Raw genomic sequence first — 23543 nt, 5'->3', positions numbered from 1 at the left:
ACGGTGCGGCGGAAAGGTCCAATCGGAATGAGTCGCACGAGCAACATGTCAACAAATCTCGTCATCGCCAAACCTTATCTTGGCACTATCAGCAAGAGTCGATCTTTGACTGATCCGCTCTCACCCGCACCGCCCTTGTATATAGACCCAGCCATCTCATACTCCCGGAGAGATGGCGCACCGCCGCAATTCCAACAGAATGGGCGACTCCCTCCCAACCACCGCCGTCCACACCGGCACTTCCACTCCCGCACCCCGCGAAAAACCCGATCCGACCGATATGATGGCCGACTCGCCCCCTTCCTCCCCGACGTCTTCTACTGTGGTCAGCAGAGCCCTTCATCGGCTGAACAACGATGTGGATCCCAAGCAGTGCATCTCTATATCGATCTATGCGTGTTTCTTGACAGGCTTCACGTCGAGTCCTTCTTTTTCCGTACGTCTTGTTCCCCTTTCCGCTCCGGTAGTATAGCGCTGGCCGCTGACCGCTGACCTACAGGCCTGCTACGTATGGTGCGGCTTCCAAACCGGCAACTTGGCCCAACTAGGCCTCGCTGCCGCCCGCGCATTCTCCATGGACCCGTACAGGACATATGGCTTTCAAAAACCAGACCAGCAAGCCCTGACGTCGCTCCTCGCCTTCATTCTCGGGACATGCTGTGGGCGCATAGGCGATAAATGGGGGAATAGGACACGGAGGTGGTTAATGTCTGCGACGCTGGTGCAGGTGTTATTGGCGATGGCGGCGGCTTTGACGGCTTGGAAGAGTGGGGAGACGGGGATTGCTTTGTGAGTCTGGATAATGGAGGAAATTACAGACTCGGGCGCTGATGTGGGAAGGGAAAGAGGAGAGCCAAGCTGGCATACTCCGCTGGGCATGGCCGCGCTTGCCTTCCTCTCAGCCACCATGGGTATCCAGGTATGCTAAGTTCCCTCCATTGACTGCGTCGAAGCTGATGCGCAGGGTATCGTCGGCAAGAGAATAGCGTCGCCGATGAACACCACCGTCGTGCTCACTACCACCGTACGTCTACCCTTCGTTATCCTCCCTGTACCATCTCACTCCTTGCCGTCTTCTCGGTCTGAAAGAGACTCCCCCTCATCCTTATCGCTCGCAACTTCCTTTTCTTGCTTTGATCCGCAATCCGCAGCTAATCCACCAGTGGGTCGAACTCTTCAACGACCCCCTCCTCCTCACCGCACACCTCGCCCCCTCTCGCGACGTCCGCCTCATGGGCGTATCCGGCGTCATCCTCGGCGCCTTCATCTCGCGCGCAATCCTCCAGTCCCCAGCGGGCCAAGCGGGGTGTTTGGGTGTGTTGGCGGGATTGAGGCTGATACAGGCGCTGTGGTGGGGGTTTGTGCCGGGCGTAAAGGTGGATTGGGAGAAGGTCGGCAAGGGGGTTAGTACGAGTAAGGATGTAAGGGGCGGGGCTGTTCTTTAGGTTATTATTGGCGGGAGTGGGGCGGGGCTGGGGAGGGGAGAGATTGATAGGTTACCAGGCCTCAGGGGTTGTCGGCGTCGGCGACGGGTTGGTCAAAGTTTGATTATAGTTCTGGTTCACTGCTGTAGAGGGTAGACAGAGTATGATGAGAGGAAGCTTCGGAAAACGATTTCGCAGGGGTAGCGAGAGATGCCTCTCCAATAAGCAGATGAGTCAGTAGACCAACGCTGCTCCCGCAAAGTCAGTACCTCTCCTTCCTCTCTCCGCTGGACGAACTGTCCCCACAAAACCGCTACATCTGACGAGTCCCCTACGCCGCCCACCGAGAACCTGCTCCCAACGCTACCCTATTTGACTAGTGCACCCGCTCCGTCTCCCAGACGCTGTTCGTCGCAAATTCCTTCGGTGCCGTCGGATTTGTCTACAAAGTCAGCTTATGCCATCCTATCCGGTATCCGGTATGCGTGCGTGTAGCTTGAACTGACGCTTTGTCCCCGTAGCGACCCCGTCAGTCTTCGATCACGCTCCATCATCATCGTCTCCCAGCTGTCGATGTGGTAGCGTGGTGGCTGGACGTCAGCTGCTGTTCAAAGCTGTAATCCAGCGATTCTGCTATCCGCTCTCGGCCCCGCAAACCGCAGACCAGGTTCATAGAGTTCCGGCGCCTCGCCAACTCCCATTGATTCTCCTCGTACTCTTCGAAAAAGTATCCCACCTTGCCATCGTTCGTAGCTCGCTTGGCTATCGAGAACAATGTCCCCGTCGCGCCAAAACAGACCGTCAAGAGCGCTATCCAAGGCATCAGTACAGCTCCTATCGCTTTATTGAGTGGCTTGCAATCTCACCAAAAGGGAGAAGGGCCTAAAGAATCAGCTGTGGTTCATCATCGCAATCGGATCAGGGGATGGAAGCTCACTTCGAACGGGACAGGCATGGTCGGATGTTCAGCTGAAAAAGGTGGAGTTCGGGTTGTTTTCGATGGGGTTTCCTGCCCTGATTTGACGCTCTCTCTTTTGAGGCTAAGCAGGACGCAGGGTAGCCGAGTGCGGGTGATGTAGGTAGGCGATAGATGTCGAGATGATATAGGAAGAGTAACTTAGCGGATGCCTCACCCCGCAGAGACCGAGGAACGGGATCAAAATTTGGCTCTCAAGTTGGACCACCTCAAACGTCCATCTGCGCACTCGACTCGAGCTATCTATCGACCATACTCTACACCCGTTTACTATCTAGTACTAGGCTAAGCTATAGCTCTAGCCTCTATGCCGCCCAAGAAAGCACAAGCGGCAAAGGCCGAGTCATCCCGCGTACGGCCCTTCCCGTTCTCTCTCACCCTTCACCCCCGGGTGATCCCTCCGCATGTCCTGCTCAAGCGGGTCCATCAGCTCTCATTGCCTGACTGTACTTCGCCCTATGCCTCCTGCTGATACCTCAGAAACTAGACATCCCAGATGAATCCCCGCTCCAAGCCGTAGTCCTCGCAGACAGCTATAACCGCCGGTTTGAAGTCCTCTGCGCCGACCGACCTCGGATACTCTTGCCTCTGTGCTCGACGCCACTGTTGACGTGGACGCTGGAGGCGCTGAGCCTGAGTAAAGTCAAGCAGGTGTTTTTGTTTTGTGGAGTGCATGCGGAGCAGATTAGGGAGTTTGTTGAGTGAGTCTAGGTTTTGGGTTTTGGCAGGAGGAGGGAGAGGGGGAGGTGAGGAGGGGAGAGGGGAGGGGGTGGATAGGAGGGCATGGAAGGATCAGAGGTGAAGGCTTAGCCTGACGGTGGCGGCATGGGTCATGGTCGACAAGACGGAAAGCATGCCTCAGCAGCATAAAGGGGGACACGCTGAACCCTAGACAATCCCCATACAGACGCACTCTCGACATCCAATGCCTCTCGTCCCAGACCGCCCGGACGCCCGGAGACGCCCTTCGCGAGCTAGACTCGATGGGCGTGAGTCCTCTTCTCCGCCACTCCCCACCGTCAATCTACTCGTCGTCCGACTCAGCCGTGTATGATAGGCTGTAATGCGGGGAAGGGGAAGTACTGATCCGTCTAGGTTCTGAACGGCGATAACCCATTCATCCTCGTCCACTCTCCGCTGGTTAGCAACTATGACTTGTCAAAAATGGTCGATGCGCACAAGAGGCGTAGAGAGGCGGACCCGAATTATATCATGACGCTTGGTGTGGGGCAAGGGGGAAGGTATGTCTTTTCTAGCTCATAATACTCATCATCGCCTGGTGCCCAACTATCATCCCTTCTCCCCACCCCCACCTTCACAGGAGTCGTTCCCTTTGGCTAGATAGTCGCGCTCGTCCCGCACCAACTCTAGCTGACCTAGCAGACGCCACCCCGAATCCCCCATCATGCTCGTCCACCCCCCTTCTTCCCGACTTTTGCACTACGCCTCGCACCCGCTCGTACCCTCCACCCCGCGCGTCGCATTCCCCTCCCACCTCTTTACCGATCCCTTCCCCGCTTCGATCGATTCATACGAGATCTGGTCCGGTCCTTCGTCTTCGGGATCAGGATCCGGATCGAAATCGAGACGCCCAGCTCGACCCTCCTCAGCTTTCAAGGCTGGTGCGGAGGACGACGACGGTGATGACGACGATGAAGATGAGGACGATAAGCAGCACGGAAGCAACGGCAACGGCAATGGCAACGGTGCCGGTGCGAAAGGGAAAGGGGCAGGAACAGGAAGCAGCGGCGGCAGAGGCGGATACAGAGACCTCGGGGTCGATATTTGCGAACTGGACGTTCCGGCCCTGTGTACGGAAAACTTTGACTATCACGATCTTCGGAGACATTTCGTGAATGGGGTGTTGACGAGTGACTTGTTGGGCAAGAAGATTGCGGTGCATCTGGTGGGTGGGAGTGGGACTGAGGATGGGGGCGTGGGGTCGGGATCGGGGTCAGGAGCGGGGGCCGCAGCGGGGGGGGGAGGAGGAGGAGGAGAAGGGCAACGCAAAGGGGAGGGAAGATATATTGAGCGAGTGAGGGATACGAGGACGTATGGGGAGATTACGTGAGTCTGGTTGAGGGTTGGCTGGCGGGAGGGGGAAAGGGGGTAGCGGAGGGGGAGGTGGATCAGCTGAGTGTCGAGTCTGGGTCTGGGAACAGGGGAACATGGTATTAGGGGATCGGAATGTCAGGGAAGCGTCAGAGCTGATACACCCAGCCGAGATGTCCTTCATCGATGGGCTTTCCCACTTGCGCCGGATCTGAATGAACCGGGCGGGACGCAGTATGAGCTCCGAGCGGGGAATGTGTATATCGCAAGGGATAATGTTATGCTATCTCGGTAAGTCCAGCTCTTCCCTCTTTCCTTCACAGGTCTTCCTGAGCTGTCTTCCCCTTTTTCTCTCCTCTCCCTCATGATCCGTACTCTAATGTTCGCTCTTCCTCGCCGCCCGCTCGCCTGCTCGCCCAGACGCTCGCTCCCGCTGACCCTCAGCACCACCACCATCCGCGGACCAGCGCTCATCGGCCCCGCCTCCTCCCTCCAATCCAACACCTCCATCCTTCGCTCCACTCTCGGCACACTAACAACGCTCGGCCCCAACTCCTCCATCACCGACTCGTACATCTTCGACAATGTCCTCGTTGGCTCCCACTGCCACCTCGACAACTGCATCATTGGGAAGGACGTCGTTATTGCCGATGACGTGACGGTCGGGCGGGGCGCGCTGGTTGGTGATGGTGTGAAATTGGGGAAGGGGGTGCAGGTGCCGCCCTGGACCAGAGTGGGGAGGGAGCGGTGGAGGCCGGAGGGGTGGGAAGAGGGGGATGAGGATCAAGAGGGTGAGGACCTGCTCGGTGAGTTGAGCCTGACTAGATGAACGGGGGAAAAGCAGTGCTGATTCCGTTCTTAGCCAAGACACTCCGGATCCTCGGCGACCAATCCCTCGGCTTCATCTGGCCCACGGAAGAAGAACAGCCCTCGTCCGATTCCGAATCCGACGGTGAAGACCCATACGAGCATCCGCGCAATAAATCCCTGCTACAGCTCGGCCGATCCTTGTCGAATTTATCATCCTCTACCGGTTCTCTATCCACCCTCTCCAAAGCCTCCTCCTCGCCCGCCTCGATCGCCTCGGACCTCGACACGTCCTCTGACGAAGGGTACGGCGACGTCCCCTCCATGTCCCTCTCGATGGCCTTACCGACCACCGGCCCCTCTGCCGAGTTCACCAAAGAGGCCCAGCTGACCCTCGAGCGGGGGTATGAGGAGGGGTACGACGTGGTGAATATCGGGACCGAGATGGGGTTGTTGTTCCCCGCGTATAATGCGGGGGTGGAGAGTGCGCGGAAAGAGATTATCGGGTTTGTGCTCTCGAAAATACCGCTCGCCCCGGGTGGAGGAGCGGCGGGAGTGCTAGGAGAGAGTGAAGCTCTGTTTAAGAGGTGGAAACCGATCTTCCCCAAGTTTACGCAGGATTATACGGCGCTCGTGCTGGATATGCAGGCGTATGTGGTGGAGAAGCGACAAGAGATGGGTGGGTGGTTTGGGCTGGTTTTGAGGGGCGCGTACGAGGCGGATCTGGTGGATGAGGGGGTGTTGGTGAGGTGGAGGGATGATCCTCGAGCTAGAGGCGAGGGGCAGGGCGACGCTGGGGCGGGGGCGGGGGAAGGAGAACAGGAAAAGTGGGTCGAAGTTTGGAAGAAGGGGAAAATGTATGTGGATGTCTTGGAGGAGATGGAGAGTGGGAGTGAGGAGGAGAGTGGGGAGGAGGAGGAAGAGGAGGAGGAGAGTAGTGAGCACGAGTAGCGGGTAGACGTATAGGTAGATCTTGCGACGTAGATATGCAGATAGGATAAGTTCAGGCTGGAATGGGGATAAGGGCGGTGGACGGCCTTGTGGACCCTTTCGAGATTGACGTGGAGAGAAGAATAGTAGAAGTGAAATAGGTCAGTACCGTTGTCAGCACTGAAGGCGTCAGTGCTCAGTGCTCAGCGCCGGGAAACCCGGATGAAGCTTGGAGGCGAGATAGTCTTCTGCTCGTTAGTAGGTCGTTATGTGCATGTCCATGTCTACTTCTTTCCTGTTTCCCTGGCGTCGCTGGCAGGTGCGCCTCATCTTGACCCTTGAGCCGGATTTGAGCCAATCTACGCGAATCAGCCTCGTCTCTTGCCCTCTTCCCTCTGCCCCTCTTTCACCCTACTGCCCACCCCTCTGAAGCCCAAACTAACCTGAATCCCATGTTCCTTCTGAAACACCCCGAACTCGTCCTCTTTGCCCTTATAACTTCTAACCAACCCATCCAACACCTCCTTGATCCCACTATAGTTCGTCTCGAGGGTAGGGACCACATCCTTGACTGTAAGCTGGACGAGTGTGCCTCCTATTTGTCGATAACACGTCCGGGTGGGTTCTGTTTCCAGCAAAGGTTTTAATGTCGACAGAACCAGCCTAGATATCAGCCCATACCTTGACGGGTTGGGAAGGGAACAAACGCGTGCTCCTCCATCTCCGACTCGAGCTCTCCTATTTTCTGAGCCAAGTTTTGTAGGTCGGTGCGATATCGCTGAAACATAGCTGGGACTTGGTCCGGGGTGAGCTTGGCCGACGCTGAGGGTGTGGCTTTGGGCGGCATGGTGGCTGCTGATTGAGTGGTAGGATCAACGCTCAGCTGTAGTTAGCTTCGAGAGAGCCAAAGTTCAGTTGATGGGTCCGGCTAAACCCTTGCGGGGCTCCGAAGCTCGGATAAATCCTTTGGGAGGCCTAGCGGCGATGTCCGCCATACCTCGCGGGATTGACCGGCGATACAGGATTTTTGGACGGTGTGGCGCGTTTGCCTCTGTCGTTTTGTTCACTCCAGCCTCCTTCTCTACCTATACACTACAGCCCGTACTCAAAAGGCCAACATACAGGCCACACTCAGCACATACATCCCCGCCACGCAAAGCAAAGCACAATGGCAGACTGCATAGCTATCGCCCCAGAGCTCCCATTCCGCGCTCAGGTCAGCTACCTCTTCCGGAGGAACCCAGGAGCCAAGCTGATGGACAGGTGACGGAACTCGCGACCCATCTTTCGCGATGCATGCCTACATCAGGGGACGCAGCGGCGTCCAAGGAGTTTGTGGCTGGGTATGAGGCGCAGCTGGGGGAGGAAGGAGAAGAAGTGGAGGAGAGTAAGCGAAAGGAGGTGATTAGGGGGATAGCGACCAAGGTTGGGGAGGTTGGAGGTGCGCTCGAGGGGCAGAAGGAGTCGGGTGAGTCCAGCATTGGCCACGGCGTATAACGTGCTGTCCCAAGCTGACCGGTAGACGTCGAGAGCTCGCACTTGTTATTACAATACGTCCTTTCGACGACGTTCTCGGGGGAAGAATACGAGCAGGTCATTCGGACCGTCCTTGAGGGTCTGAAGAAGGGTGTGGAGGTGCATGGTCAATCTGGACGGATCACCCGCTTGGAAGTCGCCGCCAGGATGTAAACTCTCCTCGGTGCTTTACGCTCCGACTCAGCTGACATCCAGATTGAACAACACGTACAACTCCCTTCCCCCCTCGTCGGCTCTCCGGGCCCCAACGCTCCTCACCCTCCTCACCGCCCTTTCAAAATTCACCGACCTCTCCGCTCTCCCCCTCACCCCCTCCCAGCTGTCGGCAGCGACGGACGAATGGTCCCTTTCTGCCTCTGAAAAATCCGCATTCCTCGTCTCCGCCGCGGACATTTACCGGTCCACATCCAACTATTCTACAGCGTACGATATCCTTCTCTTGGCATTGCGGTATGAGAGCAAAGGGGAGGTGGCGGACAAGGCGGCGGTCGTGGCTGTTTTGGACGAGAAGCGGTTCAATGTCGATGGGCTTTCGGCGAGCTCGGGGCTCAGCGGGGAAGCAAAGGAACTGGTGGGCCTCTTGGGGGAAGAAGACGCCGTCAAGGCTGTCAAGAAGGGAGAGGAGTGGGTCGGCCAACAATCCGCTTGGATCCAAGCAAGGGGTGAGTCTCACTATTTACAGGTTTGATCTTTCGCTAATAATCAGGCGTACCCCAATTCACCCCCGAAATCATCCTCCGTAAACTCCGTCTCCTCTCACTCGCCCATATCTGCTCCACAGCCCCCACCCGCTCCTTATCATACACCGACATCTCCTCGGCCCTCTCCATCCCCTCGTCCGACGTCGAGGCCTGGGTATTCGACGCGATCCGGACCGGCCTCATCAGCGCGCGCATCTCGCAGCCGGCCCAGACGGTCCGGATCATCAGTGTCTCGTCAGCGGCAGACAGGGCGTTTGGGAAGAGTCAGTGGGAATTGCTGGAGAAGCGGTTGGGGGAGTGGAAGGTTGCGGTCAGCGGTGCGAGGGAGGCGGTACGCGAGGCGGAAGAGATTGCGAGGAGGGGCCCAGAGACGCAGAGACGGTATATGCCGGATGAGCGCAGGGGGGGAAGGCAGGAGGGACAGCAGGGGCAGGGACAGGGGCAGCAGCAGCAGCAGGGGAGGGATAGGGAGGAGGTGGCTGCGTGAGAAAAGAGGGTGGATAGATGTTGGATCTCGCTACAAGGGGGATGTATTGGGACTTTGCGAATGATGCTGGGGGCTGACGTGTGCTGATGCAGCTGACGAACACCCCTCACGCATGCGCACGACGGGCAAGAGCCTGATGCATGGCGTCACTGACAACAACCCAGAACCACCATACTCGAATGCTGACTGTACGGTATACGCTTCCACGAACTCTGCCGCTTTCACAAGTATCACACGCTGAACGTCCGACAGCCCAAACGAGATCAATCACAATGAGTGTTCTCCCGCGCCGCGCGGCGAGACTCGATCTGAGACCACTCTTCGTCGGTATGCCACGGCATGCGGCCCTCCAGTCCTGCCGCTATGACGCTGAGCTCGGAACGCCGGCTGGGGTGAAGTTGAGACATTTCCGCAAGCACCCTTTCTTCGAAGTGCGCAGCGACCTCGTCATCTGACCATGAAGGATCGAGATCGAATGCCTTTCGGTCGAATTTGCCGGCTCCGAGCATAATGTGTCGAATTCTGCAATCATTCGCCATGCAGGTATTGCGGGCTGTACCCCTTACCAGTGAGTCAAAGTGCTGAGAGGGATCAACATCCGTGTCCGACTGGTCGTACGGGAAAGTCGGGTGACCAAGCGTATCAAAGACTGTCACAAGGGTCTTGACACCACGGCCGAATGTCACCATCAGTGGAAGGAGCGTGGGTTCCATCGGGATGGAGGAGGTATCCTGGAGCTTTCCCCCTGGACGCTCTACGTGGACCATCGTATCCACCCTGGGGACGAGATAGAATCCGCCATTCTCAATGATCACGCGTGCCTCACACACAGGAGCAAGTGTCGGTCCGAAATCCGTAAGTGCGTGCCCGTCAGACTCGATGATCAAGAGAGGCAATATCCCCTGTTGCTCGGTGGACGCCGACTGGTGAAGCGCGTCGGTGATGGTTGTCAGGGCCTTGAGACCGAATTCCAGCGATGGTTCCCCTGTATGGGGCAGGACGGTGTCGCGGTGGTGAGCGATCGTCACAATGAGAGTGTGAAGTTTCGGAGCCGATAGCATCCAGTCTTCGCGGATGATGGGGAGTTCGGCAGATAATTGACCCTCATTGACCCATGCTTCGCCCGTCTCATCCTTCGCACAATCATCGCAGCCTGTCGTCTTGCCGCAGCCGCAGGGTTGAGGCGGCCGAAAGGTGTAATGATACACCTGGCATGGACCCATCGTGTCATCGCCCGACGACTTGAGTTCTGCGTCGATCTTGCCGGACCGGATCAGACACGTCTTTGCGTCCGGATCATCTGAGCGATAGTCCTGCCGACGCCACTTGTCAGTCACGGTAGGAGAGAGTCCGTACACCAGGTCTGCTGCCTTGCGGCCGGCGAGAGCCAGCTTGAGAACCGACGAGGGCGGAACATAAGACAGGATGTGATGCCCGAGCTCAGCTGGCAGTGAGAGCAGACGACTGCCACTCTGTGCGTTTGCATTATATGTACTCGGCAGGGTCCATTGCCGTGCAGACGGCTTGGGTGGCGAGGGCAAAAGGATTTGCGTGGACCTTTCGCCAGCTGAAGAGGCTTCGGACATGATGTGAGGTTTGGGTGAACTGTTTCGGAAGACAAGCTTGGACTTAGTCGTATGAGTTACGGATGAGTGATATAAGAGACTTGAGTATGCAAAAGGCAAAAGGGGGATGCCAGTCAAAGCTGAGGCGGCGTGGCCGTGACCACACATGTCAGGCAAGAATCGCACCGCACTGCCTTCCCTCCTTTCAGTTGTGCAGCACCACCAGGGGGCTGATACAATTGGCCTATTGTGGTCATTCCCGCTCTCCTGTGCACCCTTTCATGAGGTGAGGTCCCCCACCCCCGCCTGCACCGAAGAATCGTTATCAGCAATGTCAGTCCCTCATACACGTCACACTCTGAGGCTCCTTTCACCCTCGTCTCCCTCTAGCCAGGTTACCCGAGCTCTCAGAGTGGGGCACAGCAGCTCGGTCAACCTTGTGAGGCGATCGATATTGCCTAGAAGATTGGTTATCCTGCCTGTTAGCCTGATCCCGCCCCGCGCACAGCAAAGTGTCAACGCTACCGGTCACAGCTGGGCTCAGGGTACGTGTGCCAATGAGCCGCCTGATCTGGCCTATAGCATCCTCAGCAGCCGCTTCATAGAACGGCGATATCAGGTTCAAACGTATGATCACCTCGAAGCAGGGGTGTACATATCGGTCAGAGCTCCACACCCGCACCACGTTTGCTCGAAATGCGCCTACAGTAGCAAGTGAAGGCAGTCACTACTCCGCCAGCGCAGCGATCGTCGAGATCTCCAGGATCTCCTCGGCCGCTCGATGCCTGCGTAATCTCGAGATCAGTGATCCTTCATCGGTTGTGACGCCCAGCAGCACGGGCTTCGATGTCATTTTCTGCTCCTTGATCTCATCGAGGACGCGCGTGTGGACCGAGGCATTCACCTCGTCGTCTGTCATAAGCGGATCGAGTCCGAAATCTTCCCGTTTCAGCGGACAGAGAACGGCAGTGTGGATGCTGTCGTGCTTGTTGACGTACACAGTCTGTATGGCGAGATTCTTGACGACGACGTCCAACACCTCCGACGGATCGAGAGATGATTTGGCGTATCGAAAGCTGATGTCGTCTTTGCGATTGAACCATGTCACCACATCGTCTGTGCCGCCGCCTCTGATGGCAATGGGCATCTGATCCCGGGAGATGTCATGGAGGCGTGCCCCACTGCATTCCTCGAGCCACAATGTCCTACACCGCGTCCCGGCTCTTCTCAGCCCCGGCGGCCATGTCATGGACGACGGACCTCGAATTGGCTCGTATGAGGGCAAGAACGCTTTAAACCCGGAGCCATCCCATGTCGCTGTGACCGACGCCATCGTTCGATGGTTAGTGAGCCGCTCAAGCATGCCAAGGCCAGGCCGCTCGCGTGGGGTAGACGTTTGCGTTTCCGTTGGAGCCCCACCGTCCTGGTCAACGACAATATTGACTCGAGCCAGGCTCAAGCAATTCGAGATCCACGCCCCAGCCCGTCTCATGTCCCCAGAACGGGGTCGAGACACTTCCCCTCCATGGACCCATTTGCTGGCAGCGTCTGCATCGGCTGACTCGCCTGGGAGGTGCAGAACGTAGTCGAGTACGCGCACGGCGTGTATTGGGTTGCTGAACTTCCTCCGCCCATGTTCGTCGACGGCATACTCAGTACCGAGCAGTTCCATCCCGCCCTCTTCCGGATAGTCGGAGTGATGATAATGGTGGGCGTGCTCGCGGTACCTCGGTCGAGTCAGCTCAGCTGCTGTCTGACAGGTCAGACCGAGCGCGACAGTATCCTCGTATCCGAGTAGAGAGGCGATCCGCTCAAAAAGCATAGGGGTCAGCCGACTGAAAAGCAAGCTCTCCTTTTGCTTGATCGCGGACTCCCTTTTGGTCGAGCCCCAGTTGGCCAACAGGTTGGACGGCGCCACAAGGAGGTCGTTGACGCGTGAGCGGGTGATGGCTGCATTGATGGTCATGGACGCTGCGATCGCATCGTCCAACCCACCTATTGTCTGGCTGCACGATCAGCCTTGAGCTATTACGGTCAGCAGGACGACTTGCTGCTTGCCCAGTACTCTGCTGGAGGTTGCCATGATCAGAAGTCTTCGTGCAGGAACGGTGGATGTTCTGAAGTGGCAAATCGGACAAAGAGTGTATTGTCAGGACAAGAGGGGTGATGAGAAGTGTCCAGGGACAGCACTGAAGGTATATCCTTTCAGCGTGTCTGGTGCGTGACGTCTTGTCCAGACGTGCAAAGATCATCCCTTGTGTCACTCGCCCATTCCCGCCGGATGACGTGGCACCACTCACTGCCTCGACTCGCGGCAATGTCAGACGTTCTCATCTTCAGTCTCCCGGGCCAGAAGCTTATGAGTGTAATCAGTACTATCCCTATGAAAAGTTGTGCAGATTGGATACAAGCGTTGAGCGACCGGGATTATCAGAAGCCTCCGGAGAGCAGCTTGGCAGCCTGCCGCTCATCCAGCCTCCGACCCTGATTCCTTCCTCCCTGCGCCGCCCCTGGTCTATGTCCCGGTGGCAACACCATACTCTGCGCCATCTGCCCGCCGAGCGGATCCGGTGTCGCTTCTTGTCGCTGCGGCTGATTTGGTGGTGGAGGGCGGAACGATGAGCCGGACTGAGGAGGGGGAAGGAACATGGATTGGCTTGTACCCATTGTTGGAGGTGGAGGGGAGACGTGTTGCTGTGGTTGTCGCACTGCTGGGGCCGAGGGAGAATCGTACGGTCTCGACGGAGTCATATGTGGCTGACTGATTGATGCCGACATTCCGCTAGAGGCCGCCGAGTTCCGCACAGCTGCACCAGCTGGAGTCCCTCTTACACCGACAGCCGCCTCTGCGCTTCCCGACACCTTCGCCAGATCCGGCCGAACCGCCTCCAGCTCCTTCAGAATGTGCTTATGGAACCCCACGGTCAGCCGCGCATTCTCCAGCAGAGCCAGCGCGACGTCCTCATGGGCATTCCGCGAGTGCTGCCGGAGGGATAGGTGGAGGTTGGTAGAGATAGCTGCGAGCTGGCGTGTGAGCTGCTGCTCGAGCGCCTCGGCATCCTCCATCTCGCCGATGGCATCATCGACTTTGGCGGGGTCGATGCGAGAAGAACCTTTCAGCCGCTCGACGTTGCGCCGTTTGGTGATGCTGCTTTTGGACGAGGTCTGGGCGTCCTCGAGGAGCTGGGTCCGCTGAAGAAGAGCGTCCTGCAGTGTCAGCTGCCAATCGATTCGCGCCGTAGAGACCGTGACGACTCACCTTGGCAGCTCGAGCATTAAGAGCCTGATATCCAAGCGAGTCGCTGAGCACGATGTTCTCGCTGGCAGTCTGTTTCGATCAGCCACTCGGCCATCAGTGTATAGATGTCCTCAACATACCTGAGCTCCTGCTACACCGGCCACAACCTCCAGCGCTCTTCCAGCTTTTCTTTCCGCCGCCGCCAGATTGTAATCGCTCTCCACCGTCGAAAGGTTGATGAGCTTCGCTCCGACCTCTTGATTTGCGAGAGCGTGCGCTAGGACATCAGCTTCTGACTGGTAACTCGATGTCGTCCGGATCACCTCGTCGAGCCTTTCCAAGATTATTGATTGCTGCAGCCGCACCGCCCCATGTCGTTTCCAGTTTATCCAGCGCTCCTCTTGCTGAAGCCAGCTCGTCATCCTCGTCAAGTGGTCCCCTTCTGACGACTTTGGAGATGGCCGCAGTAAATGCGAGCGGGACGGCAGAAGCTGCTGAGGTAGAGCGACGAGCGGTAATCGGCGGAGTCGGAGAATACTGCCGTGTCAGCTTGGAGGCGATCTTCTGCGAGAAGCGAGCTCACTCCGAAATCCGACTCGATGAAGCTTCGCAGCTCCTCATCTTGCATCAATGCAGGATCGTCACAGATCCGCGTCAGCCACCGCTGCAGCGCTATCCGAACAAGCCTATCATCTGGCTGTCAGCTGACTGTCCTATGAGTGTTAGCTGCACGGTGCGACCAACCCTCTTCATCAGTCGTAGCTGAGGTCGATGCGAGAGGAAGAGCTGGTATGATGGCTACTATATCAGCTACTGAGCCACCTGTAAAGCGGAATCCGTTGACGCGCCGGACTGACTTTGTGGGGAGGTCAATTGCGCCTGCTCAGCAAACTTCTGGAATTCGACATAGCTCCGCTGCATATTGCGGTACATGCCAGTCCGGAAATTAGGCAGATTGGTCTGAAGCAGTCAGTTCAGTCTATTCAGATGTCTGCTCCAGCCTTCACGTCCGGGGGGACTTACCGAAGCATCAAAGCGGATCAATAAATCCTTCCTATTTCTCTCCAGTCCCGTTATCCTGACCCTCAGATACGACCTCTGCTCCTCCTTCCCCTTGCCCTTTCCACCGTCTGGCGACCCATACTGGGCTGACGGATCAGCGAGGGCCATACCTGGCGAGCCAAAGATCTTGGGTTCGCGAAAGGTTGATGACGACGACGGCGCGGGAAGAGCCGGACGCGAGCTGCTTGCGGACGATGGCGGCGATCGCAGTGGAAGCGGCGCGCGTTCGTAAGCGCTTGGAGACTGTAGTAGGGATGGCTCTGATGATGGAGGTGAGAATGAGAAGGATAGAGGGTCCATAGTTCAGATGGAAGGGAGGAGTTGAGTGAAACACAAGGGGTCAAAGGAGGGTTGGCTTTTGAGGAATGTGCAAGTTGCGGGGTAATGGTTGCTCCCGCGCGGGGAAGGTCCAGTATAGAGTTACAGCCACCGGAGCCACCTCAAGCATCAAGCTGTTGAAGTCGTACTCCATCGTTGGAGGTCAGAGTAACCCGAGTCCGTACTCCATCGTTGGAGGTCAGAGTAACCCGAGTCCTGACCTTAACTCCCTTGCTGCAACTCTTCACCATGAAAGCCGAGTGACTCAAGCTGAGTCCGAAAAGACTCCGTATGAACGGTCGGCTTCCGGCTGTCGCCACTGGAAACTTTCCCCACGTTCTGCATCGGCCAGGCAGCGCTCATGATCATACGCTGCGGCCCACGAGCAGCTCTTAGGAGAGGGGAATCCCTCATCAACGTCGATACAGCTCTTGAGGCATCTGCAACGTTCTGCGAGAGAAGAAGACTAGGAGAACAATTGCGCACGTGCAGCCTCCACTTCACCTTCTCGCCCTGCTCGATCGGGGACCCACGAGGTGCTCCCTCTTCACCTTTCCTGTCGCTCCTCGGACTACTTTATGCTTGTCCAACAAGCTAATCAACTAGCTCGAATCCCGGCACGTTCGTCCAAGAAGCATGATAGACAGGCACGAAGGCTGCGCTAATTCGCCGGGTCGGGATGGTGGACCGAAGGGCAAGGGCTTTATATGGGAGACCCTCTCCCATCCTCTCCCCCACTTCCTACTGACAATCTCAATCTCGGAAAATCCCTCATCATCGCACAATGCTCAGCTTCATCCCCCTCATCGCTCTGCTTCCTCTCCTCGCCTCGGCCTGGAAGAGCGACAACCACACCTGTGCCGCGCTCCCGCGGTATTACTCTTGCGAGCTCAGCAACTCCACGCTGAAGACGTACGACACGTGCTGCACTCCTACTGAGGGTCTTGTGCTCGTCACCCAGGCAAGTCCTCTCCTCATCTACCATGATTTTCGCTGACTCCCAGTTCTGGCAGACGTACACCGGTCTCGAGAAGCAGGGGTCCGTCCTCCCCAAGGAGAGCTGGACGATTCACGGTCTCTGGCCCGACAGGTGCGATGGCACGTACGGCCAGTACTGTGACCTTGGACGGCAGTAAGTTGAGCACTTCAGTAGCCATGTCCGAAGCTGACTCTTAGGTACGACCCCCGTCCTTCGCCCAATACCACCACCGGGCTGCCCAACGGCACCATCGTCCCGGTGTGGAAGGGCGGCGACATTGTCACTCCCCTCTTGAAGAAGGTAGCCCGGTACGACCTGCTCGCGTTCATCAACAAGTACTGGAAGAATCGGGACTACGAGGACTATGACCTTTGGCAGCACGAGTTCTCCAAGCACGCCGTGAGTCCTCCTATCTTGCCCTATTCTGTGCTGACCCCCAGACCTGCTTCTCCACCTTTGACGTCGGAAACAACGGCACCAACAATTGCTACGGTTCCGAAGTCGTCAACGCGACCGAGTCTTCCCTCGTCGACTATATTGAGGCCGTCGTCGCTTCCGAACTCCAGTACCCGACGTACACCTGGCTCAAGAACGCCGGGATCACCCCGTCCAACACCACCTCGTACAACCTCACCGCGTTCGAGTCTACGTTGACCAAGGCCTCGGGTGCCCTACCCTACGTGTGTATCTCCATGGTGGTCTGATGGACTAAGCTGAATATTTAGGTCGGATGCTCCGGCCCTACCCGCCAGACCCTCTCTGAGCTGTGGTACTACACCCACACCCTGGGCAGACCCCAGGAGGCCATCTTCAAGCCCGTCAACGTCTCCACACCCAAGTCCAACTGCAACACCACCGCCCCGATCTGGTACTACACCCGGTCGAACGGATCGGAGGCGTAAAGCGAGCGACAGAAGTTAGCAGTAAAATAGATGTCTTTTCAAGGCAGTAGGGCAGTAAGTATAATTTGGGTATGCAAGGATGATCTGGTCTTGGCGAGAGGGGTCGCTCTGCATCCTTCAGATCCCCCTATCTACCAGACCCAGCGCTATTCCTGCCGCGAGTTCCAGCCCAGCCTTCATCCCCTTCCCCGCATCGTACACTCTTCCCGCCTTCTCCGCTGCTCGGATCTGCCTCCATCCCGCCTGTATCTTCTGCAACGCCTTATCCGCCTTCTCCCCTTCCGCAGAACCCGCTAGATCGTCCTTCAAATGCTCTAGGCTTTCCTTCGTCGCTCCCTCCGCCTTGGCAAGCATCCGGTCCAACTCCGCTCCGACCCTTCCTCCTCGTCCGCCCACGATCGCGAGGGTAGTCTGCTGCGATAGCACAATCCTGTAACCCGCTATCGCTGCCCTCGACGTTCCCGGACACTCCGAGTAATCCACCGCGATCTTGAGATCTCGATCGCAGCTCCTCAAGAATGTCCACATCAGGATGTCGAAGAGATGGGCCGCATAGTTCGCATTGATCCGAATCGCCGGGTCCCGACTACCCCTGTCTTGAAGAGCAATGACGAACCGTTGAGCATAGAAAGCGAGGACGAGCCGAGAGCCGATGCTGCTCAGGATGGCCGCCATACGGTATGGGCGTGTAGCAGCCGTGTGGATGGGCGGCGAGCAGAGGGGCTCGATGCGGGCATACTCGTCTGCGAGGAGCTCTGTCACCTGGACCCAAGCCCCTTCAAGCTCGCTCGAAAAGCAGAAGACGTCATTGAGAATATCTTCGAGCATGTCCGCCGTGACTGGCTGAGCTGTCGCGAGATCCGATGGGAGCGAGAGGATATCATTGATCGCCCGCTGTTTGGGTAGACGGCCAGGAGGAGGGAGGATGACGTCGCCGAGGTTCGTGGCGATCTCGTTATCGACAGACGAGGTAGATAGTGAGGAGCCGCCGGGATTCTGGCCTAGGACATTGGCGCGATCCCGCAGATCTGCAAGAACGTGTCGCTCGAAATGCGCGAAAACAGCTTGTTTCCGGTGCGTAAAGTACCGAGGCGTCGTGAGACCTTTGCCGCATGATGGGCAGGCAGGTGGTAAATTCAGCGTAGCGCGTGCGGCAGTGACCGTGTCGAGAAAGGGGATATCGATCGCCATCCCGCAATCATGGGTGACAATGCGTCGTTGTAGTTGCCGCCGCGTTTGGTGGGTGACCGATATGATGCCTTGAGCAGTGAGGATTCGGAGGGGATAAAGACAGATCGAGCAGGATTGAGAGGCGCACGATTCTGAGCAGACTGGCAGTCAGCTATGTCTGCTTGTGAGGGAGGAGAGCGTACCAGATGGGCAAGGATGGCCGCAATCCAACAGCTTAGGGCAAGCTCGATCGCATGACTTGATCTTGCAAGGCATGTAGCACGGGAGCGAGCATTTCTGATGCGGACAGACCCGCTCGCATGGCTCGGTGCCTGTCTATCAGCGATACTCATTGCCTACCCCTCCTGTTGACCGAAGACTTACATAGCTTCCCGTCGACCACGCCAGGCCAGCTACACGATGTGACTGCCCCTTGGGTATCGCAATCGCCATCCAATTCTGCAATGTTCTCGGCATCGCACTTTCTGCTATGGCAATGGTCAGGTTTGCACACCGTATCGCAGCGGTGCCCGCAATTGTCCCCTTTGCGCCGACACTGATGCTTGGCGTGGACCGTTCGATCGATCGCTTCGGGCGCGGGAGTGACGATGCCGAGCTCGAGCATGGCATTACCGTCGATGGCAGGACGGCTGAGGCGCTGGCAGGTAAGGCATTTTTCTGTGCAATTGGCGCCGCAGCATTCGAGTTGCAGGCCGCAGACCTGGTCGCAGGGTCCGAGTGCCTTTACAGATCCCTGATATGTCAGCCAGAAGCACTAAATGAGGGTCGAGAGAACTTACGCATGGGATATGGTTGATGTGCTCGCCTGAGATTGTCAGCCCGAATCTAGAATTCTGAGAGGATGCTTACATGATTGACCGGTTACAGGAACCATCATTGGGCACTTGATCTTATCGAGGTCATTCCGCTGGTAGCTACGATATCAGCCCGTACGCTGACATTTACTAGCAATAGAGACATACCATTTGACGTCAACGACATGCTCATACTCGCAATCCATCACATGAGTCCCGACAACCTCCTCGCATAGCCCGCACGAATCACAGCACCGCTTTTCGCAGGTATGCTCGCAGTCGCGGGGCCGATTGCATGGCTGAGCGCAGAGAGTCTTGACATGCTGCCGGTCGGCTGGGTGACACTGCTCGTCAGCTACCCTTCTGTCAGGGAGAAGTGATGAGCCAACCTTCTCAGGGCAGGAATGCCCGCAGGACAACGCGGTACCGCTGATGATGTCAGCTTCTTGGTCAATATGTAGACCGCCAGACCTAGCTCACCACTTCAAAGTACATCCTCCTGCTTCGTCAGCTACCACCCTTGCAGGTAGGGGAAATGCTCACCGCTCGGCGCATACTTCTTGAAATCGCCAACATCTGTGATAGCCTGCTCGGACCCATGAACCGCGCAACCCAGAGGCAGCGATCCGCCTACGCAGTTGTCGGCGAGGAGCTGATCCACCGTGTCCTTCCAGAATGAGCTCTGCGAAGCCAGCTGAGGAGCATGACCGAGCATGAAGAGACCATGTTTGGCGCGGGATACGGCGACGTTGATTCTGTTATTCGTCTGCAGGTCAGCTTGTCGCTCCGGTAGCGTGAGAGGGGAGCACACATACCTTGAGGAATCCAATGGAATGAGCAGCCTCGTCCCCGTCTACATCTCCAGCGTTCCGAACTAAAGACAGAATGATACTAAGAATCAGCGATGATCACCGCAATAAGCTTACACGTCCGCTTCCTCCCCTTGGAAGCTGTCTATCGTTCTCACCATGACCTGAAGATTAGCTTGAACCGTGTAGGTATGACAGGACACTTACGGTCAGAGATGGACCAGTGGTCTCGCTAAAGATATCTGCGGTAGTGCCATTCCGAGCGAGAGTCTGTTTCTCTCTATCACCCGTTTTGATCTTGGCTCGACCCTCAAGGCATCGCTTGACCTCGAGGACTTGGCTGATAGGTCAGTCACATCCTGCACCATCGCCCACCCAGCTCACCCGGCATATGCACACTGGGCATCAGCTACTGGTCACCAAAGAATCTCAGCGACTAGCTTACCTGAATGACGACTCCCTTTTCTTCCGGATAACAGCCCTGTTTCGCAAAGTACAGAGCGAGCTCCGCGGCCATTGATGCCTTCAATAGGTCAGCTCAATGTCTTGTGTGTTGATCAGGCTTAGTTTAGCGCTTACCTCCCACGGATTTGACTTCTTCTGACCGCCTTCCCCCTCTGCCGTCTCCTTATGGCGGTGATCCCTTCCGGATCAGCTCAAATCTCTGGATGTTTACTCACAGAAAGTAGACATTCTTCGTCGCTCCTTGGACCGCTGGGTACTTCAGCACCCGCTCATGATCCTTCAATTCGGGGTACAGCTGCGCTCTGATCAATGCCGAGATCTGCGGTCGCATCCGACGCTGAGTCTTGAGCTGCGCCATGGGGTAGCCCGCCGACGAAAGCCGCTCCATCATGCTCTCGTTGAGCCGGTAGTGTGTAGAGCCGATATTGGACTCGACCGAGAGCTTGTGGCAGTTGGTGATGCACCGCAGCTGCTGGGGATCGCCGATTTGGATGAGGTGCTGGATTGAGGGAGAGAGGGCAGCGAGGATGTGAGCTTCGAGAGCTTGGCCTGCTTCTTCGACGACGAGCACTTTGGGGGAGAGCGTCTGCAAGATGAGCTTGATCCATAAGATCGTTACTTCTACTCACCTGGATGATCTCCTTCAGCCTAGCCGCGCCGTTGGTGGTACATCCAACGATCTTGACACCCTGCATCGCAGAGGCTTGTATCTACTATCAGCTTCACTCACTCTAAAACAAACCTTTCTCTGCAGCTCTTCGAATTGCGCCCGCTTTGCCGCGTACTCCGTCACCAGCTGATTGTACCGCAGCTCATTCATCGCCTGCAGCGTGAACCTCGTCTTCTCCTCCAGGTGCCGGCGAAAGGTCCGTCGTTCCGACAGCGAGTAAAACCATATGTCTGGGTCGGATCGAAGCTCTTCAAGCGGCCTGTTGCTGATGGGAAAAGTAGGAAGTTCCGAGAGCTTGAAGTGAGACAAGAAGAGGGCTCTATCGCTGAGCGCTTTGGTCCAAGTAGACACGACCTGATATCAGCGCCTTTCCCCAAAATATCACTGAGAGACCTACTGGGTCCCACGAGCCCTTCTGAAACAGTCCGGCCCATGCGTCTTGGCTCGCATCTGCCCCTCTATCCGCTGCACTTTCCTGCACGCCCAAACCCGCCAACGCGCCAGCCAGATCATCCGCCTCCTTTTCGCCCGCCTCCGCTTGCGCCGCCAGATTACCCACATGCCTGATATCCCCTCTATCGGCCCAGAAGCTCCACGTCGATATCGCCGCAGCCTCTTCGCCGTCCTTCCCCACTCTCGCCCACCCATCCTCTAGCGCCAGATCATCCATCATCGCCTTGATATAGCTTGGCGGCATATTGAGGCGGAAGTGGTGTATGCCATACTTCGAAGATAGGGTGTTTTCGATTTGCTCGACCGAGACTTTGTTATGAGCCATGATCTGATGTGATAGTGCCTTCATTTCCTGCCTGTCAGCCTTTCCGAGCGAGCGACTTACATCCTCCATTTCTCCCATGGCTTCTTTCACAACTCCCGCCTCCTTGACAGTTGGGTCCTGCTTCTTCCCATTTCTATTCCCCCTCATCCTCCTTTTGCGCAATGACAAATTCTGGAGGACTGGATCCTCCGACCCCGCGCCGAGCCGTACGATCTCCTTTGTGACTTCGGTATCATAAAGTGCTCGAAGGATATTGTCGAGGGCGTGATTGGTCTGGGCCATGATGACAATCGGTCCGACATTATTGAGAACGAACAGCCGGAGGAGCTGGACGCCGGTGTACGTCTTTCCCGTACCTGGAGGTCCTTCGAGCAAAGCCAGCTCCTGCGTCAAGGCAGAAATGATCGCGTCCGCTTGCGATGGGTCCATGATGCTCGACCGGTGCATATGCTGCCGGGCGCGTTCGACCGAGCTCCGATCGTCGATCCGCATCCGCAGTTCCCGGACGGGCGAATCAAGGCGCATGAGGGGGGAGAGATCCCACTCGAACTTGGGCTGGTTGGCGTACTCGGGCGGCCGGGTCTCTGTGGACTCTAGAGTGATATTGCGGAGTAGAGACGAGTCGAGATTGACCATCTCGGTGCTCTGCAGGCTCTGCAGGAAGGGCTGAAAGCTGATGTAGAGGACGGGGTTCTCGAGGAGGAAGCAGGTGGGCGGAGAGGTCGAGTCCCGAAGCGCGACTTGTCTCAATGCCCATTCGGTATCGGTGGGTTTAGGAAAGGAGAGCGAGAAGTGGATAACGGAGGGGTCGGTCGGTCGAGGGTCGCTTTTCCTGGGGAATGTCACCTCTGCCCATCAGCAATCATTCCATGTCATTAAAAGACCTACCCGTAGCGATCATCGCCATCCTCACATCTGGCCGCATACCTTCTCGATGCGTGACCATAGCCACCATACCGCCCGCCGGAAGCCGTTTACCGAACCGCCAAAATGCGAATCTTGACCCTTGAGTCGGACTTCGTGCTGGTCCAGGAGGAGCGCTAGCAGAGACGTAGAACGTTGGACCGTACGTTGAGTGGAGTTTGACATTGGTAAAGCGGACATCTGAGATGAGCGGAACGGGACTGGGGGTTAGCTTCGATTTGCTGATGCGCGATGATCCTACCTGGTATCGCAGCTAACAAGGTCCGGGGTGTATGTTCCCCCTCCATCGCGTAGTAGACGTGCCACTAGTCATCAGCATGTTTAGCATAGCTCTCCGCCGACCTACGCCTTGTATCTCCATCCCCGTTATGTAGATCTCGAACGCATGCCCAGATTGCTGCTCGAAGGGACATTGTACAGTCGAAGCGAAGCATCCGGAACTGCTTGTTGATCCTGCTGATCAGTCTTCCCTTCACGCTTCGATTTGAGCGGCTCACATGGCCTGCAGTCCACCATCGTTCTGCTCCAAACATGCGTCCATCTCTCCCAATCTAGGCATACTCTGGGCTTCCGCCGAAGACGGCATGACGGATACCAGACCGATACTACCATCTATTCCAGCGAGCAATGGAGCCGCAGCAGGACGTCTCCGAGCTGGGAGTGGCGCAGTAGGACGGCCCATAACGGGTATCACTGCCGGCGCCCCCTGGTCAGACCAGTCTCGCGAAGGTACCGCCTCGACGCGTCCGGTAGCGTCTGATCCGGCTTGCCACAGATTCGCGTATGGCTGATCTGAGCCGAACGTGAAAGCTGCACGGGAGCTTGCGGCTGCCGCCATATTGAATGGGCGCTGAAGAGCTCGACAAGAGCTTGCAAGATAGATATGAGACGAAGAAGATCTCGCGGCTGGTTTGTTTTGACTTTTGACTGGTGGA

At 56.9% G+C, this 23543-nt stretch overlaps 10 protein-coding genes across 10 annotated transcripts; 4 read left to right on the top strand and 6 right to left on the bottom strand.

The window, feature by feature from the left end:
- Positions 1-199: 199 nt before the first annotated feature.
- Positions 200-1445, top strand: MKK02DRAFT_39244 (uncharacterized protein; the record flags this gene model as incomplete). Its single annotated transcript, XM_053090503.1, has 5 exons — positions 200-436; positions 500-789; positions 841-919; positions 965-1024; positions 1164-1445. 5 exons carry the CDS (start codon positions 200-202, stop codon positions 1443-1445), a joined length of 948 nt encoding a protein of 315 aa, XP_052943043.1.
- Positions 1446-1800: 355 nt separating this feature from the next.
- MKK02DRAFT_39243 (uncharacterized protein) lies at positions 1801-2379 on the bottom strand (the record flags this gene model as incomplete). The annotated part of the gene is made up of 5 exons (XM_053090502.1): positions 1801-1866; positions 1931-2014; positions 2089-2234; positions 2291-2306; positions 2362-2379. 5 exons carry the CDS (start codon positions 2377-2379, stop codon positions 1801-1803), a joined length of 330 nt encoding a protein of 109 aa, XP_052943042.1.
- A 501-nt stretch (positions 2380-2880) lies between these two features.
- MKK02DRAFT_18385 (nucleotide-diphospho-sugar transferase) lies at positions 2881-6210 on the top strand (the record flags this gene model as incomplete). The annotated part of the gene is made up of 9 exons (XM_053085936.1): positions 2881-3101; positions 3293-3389; positions 3496-3641; positions 3781-3947; positions 4134-4316; positions 4401-4467; positions 4621-4743; positions 4897-5243; positions 5315-6210. Coding segments are annotated over 9 exons (2247 nt in total), but the record flags the coding sequence as incomplete, so codon positions are not given.
- A 347-nt stretch (positions 6211-6557) lies between these two features.
- Positions 6558-7036, bottom strand: MKK02DRAFT_18600 (Prefoldin subunit-domain-containing protein; the record flags this gene model as incomplete). Its single annotated transcript, XM_053085977.1, has 2 exons — positions 6558-6852; positions 6897-7036. 2 exons carry the CDS (start codon positions 7034-7036, stop codon positions 6558-6560), a joined length of 435 nt encoding a protein of 144 aa, XP_052943040.1.
- A 321-nt stretch (positions 7037-7357) lies between these two features.
- MKK02DRAFT_18456 (uncharacterized protein) lies at positions 7358-8913 on the top strand (the record flags this gene model as incomplete). The annotated part of the gene is made up of 5 exons (XM_053085952.1): positions 7358-7405; positions 7453-7657; positions 7712-7874; positions 7921-8387; positions 8432-8913. The coding sequence occupies 5 exons, from the start codon at positions 7358-7360 to the stop codon at positions 8911-8913; spliced, it is 1365 nt and encodes a 454-aa protein (XP_052943039.1).
- Positions 8914-9176: 263 nt separating this feature from the next.
- MKK02DRAFT_29131 (uncharacterized protein) lies at positions 9177-10499 on the bottom strand (the record flags this gene model as incomplete). Its single annotated transcript, XM_053087723.1, has 1 exon — positions 9177-10499. The coding sequence occupies one exon, from the start codon at positions 10497-10499 to the stop codon at positions 9177-9179; it is 1323 nt and encodes a 440-aa protein (XP_052943038.1).
- Positions 10500-11205: 706 nt separating this feature from the next.
- On the bottom strand, positions 11206-12444 carry MKK02DRAFT_29130 (uncharacterized protein; the record flags this gene model as incomplete). Its single annotated transcript, XM_053087722.1, has 1 exon — positions 11206-12444. The coding sequence occupies one exon, from the start codon at positions 12442-12444 to the stop codon at positions 11206-11208; it is 1239 nt and encodes a 412-aa protein (XP_052943037.1).
- Positions 12445-12908: 464 nt separating this feature from the next.
- On the bottom strand, positions 12909-14886 carry MKK02DRAFT_39237 (uncharacterized protein; the record flags this gene model as incomplete). The annotated part of the gene is made up of 8 exons (XM_053090501.1): positions 12909-13685; positions 13738-13806; positions 13857-13993; positions 14040-14253; positions 14300-14409; positions 14461-14514; positions 14574-14676; positions 14740-14886. 8 exons carry the CDS (start codon positions 14884-14886, stop codon positions 12909-12911), a joined length of 1611 nt encoding a protein of 536 aa, XP_052943036.1.
- A 994-nt stretch (positions 14887-15880) lies between these two features.
- On the top strand, positions 15881-16977 carry MKK02DRAFT_18676 (ribonuclease T2 family protein; the record flags this gene model as incomplete). The annotated part of the gene is made up of 5 exons (XM_053085992.1): positions 15881-16037; positions 16063-16228; positions 16273-16474; positions 16516-16755; positions 16801-16977. 5 exons carry the CDS (start codon positions 15881-15883, stop codon positions 16975-16977), a joined length of 942 nt encoding a protein of 313 aa, XP_052943035.1.
- A 117-nt stretch (positions 16978-17094) lies between these two features.
- On the bottom strand, positions 17095-23446 carry MKK02DRAFT_29127 (uncharacterized protein; the record flags this gene model as incomplete). The annotated part of the gene is made up of 24 exons (XM_053087721.1): positions 17095-18308; positions 18351-18479; positions 18532-18901; positions 18948-18973; positions 19018-19082; positions 19131-19306; positions 19352-19391; positions 19443-19461; positions 19506-19728; positions 19778-19853; positions 19889-19935; positions 19979-20111; positions 20156-20169; positions 20217-20294; positions 20351-20414; positions 20452-20822; positions 20866-20946; positions 20967-21260; positions 21304-21711; positions 21745-22532; positions 22573-22808; positions 22850-22913; positions 22955-23061; positions 23106-23446. 24 exons carry the CDS (start codon positions 23444-23446, stop codon positions 17095-17097), a joined length of 5364 nt encoding a protein of 1787 aa, XP_052943034.1.
- Positions 23447-23543: the final 97 nt, after the last annotated feature.

This window comes from Dioszegia hungarica (genome assembly GCF_025882075.1).
Source record: "Dioszegia hungarica strain PDD-24b-2 chromosome Unknown MKK02contig_19, whole genome shotgun sequence".
NCBI lineage: Eukaryota > Fungi > Basidiomycota > Tremellomycetes > Tremellales > Bulleribasidiaceae > Dioszegia > Dioszegia hungarica.
This window is presented reverse-complemented; position numbering and strand designations above follow the sequence as displayed.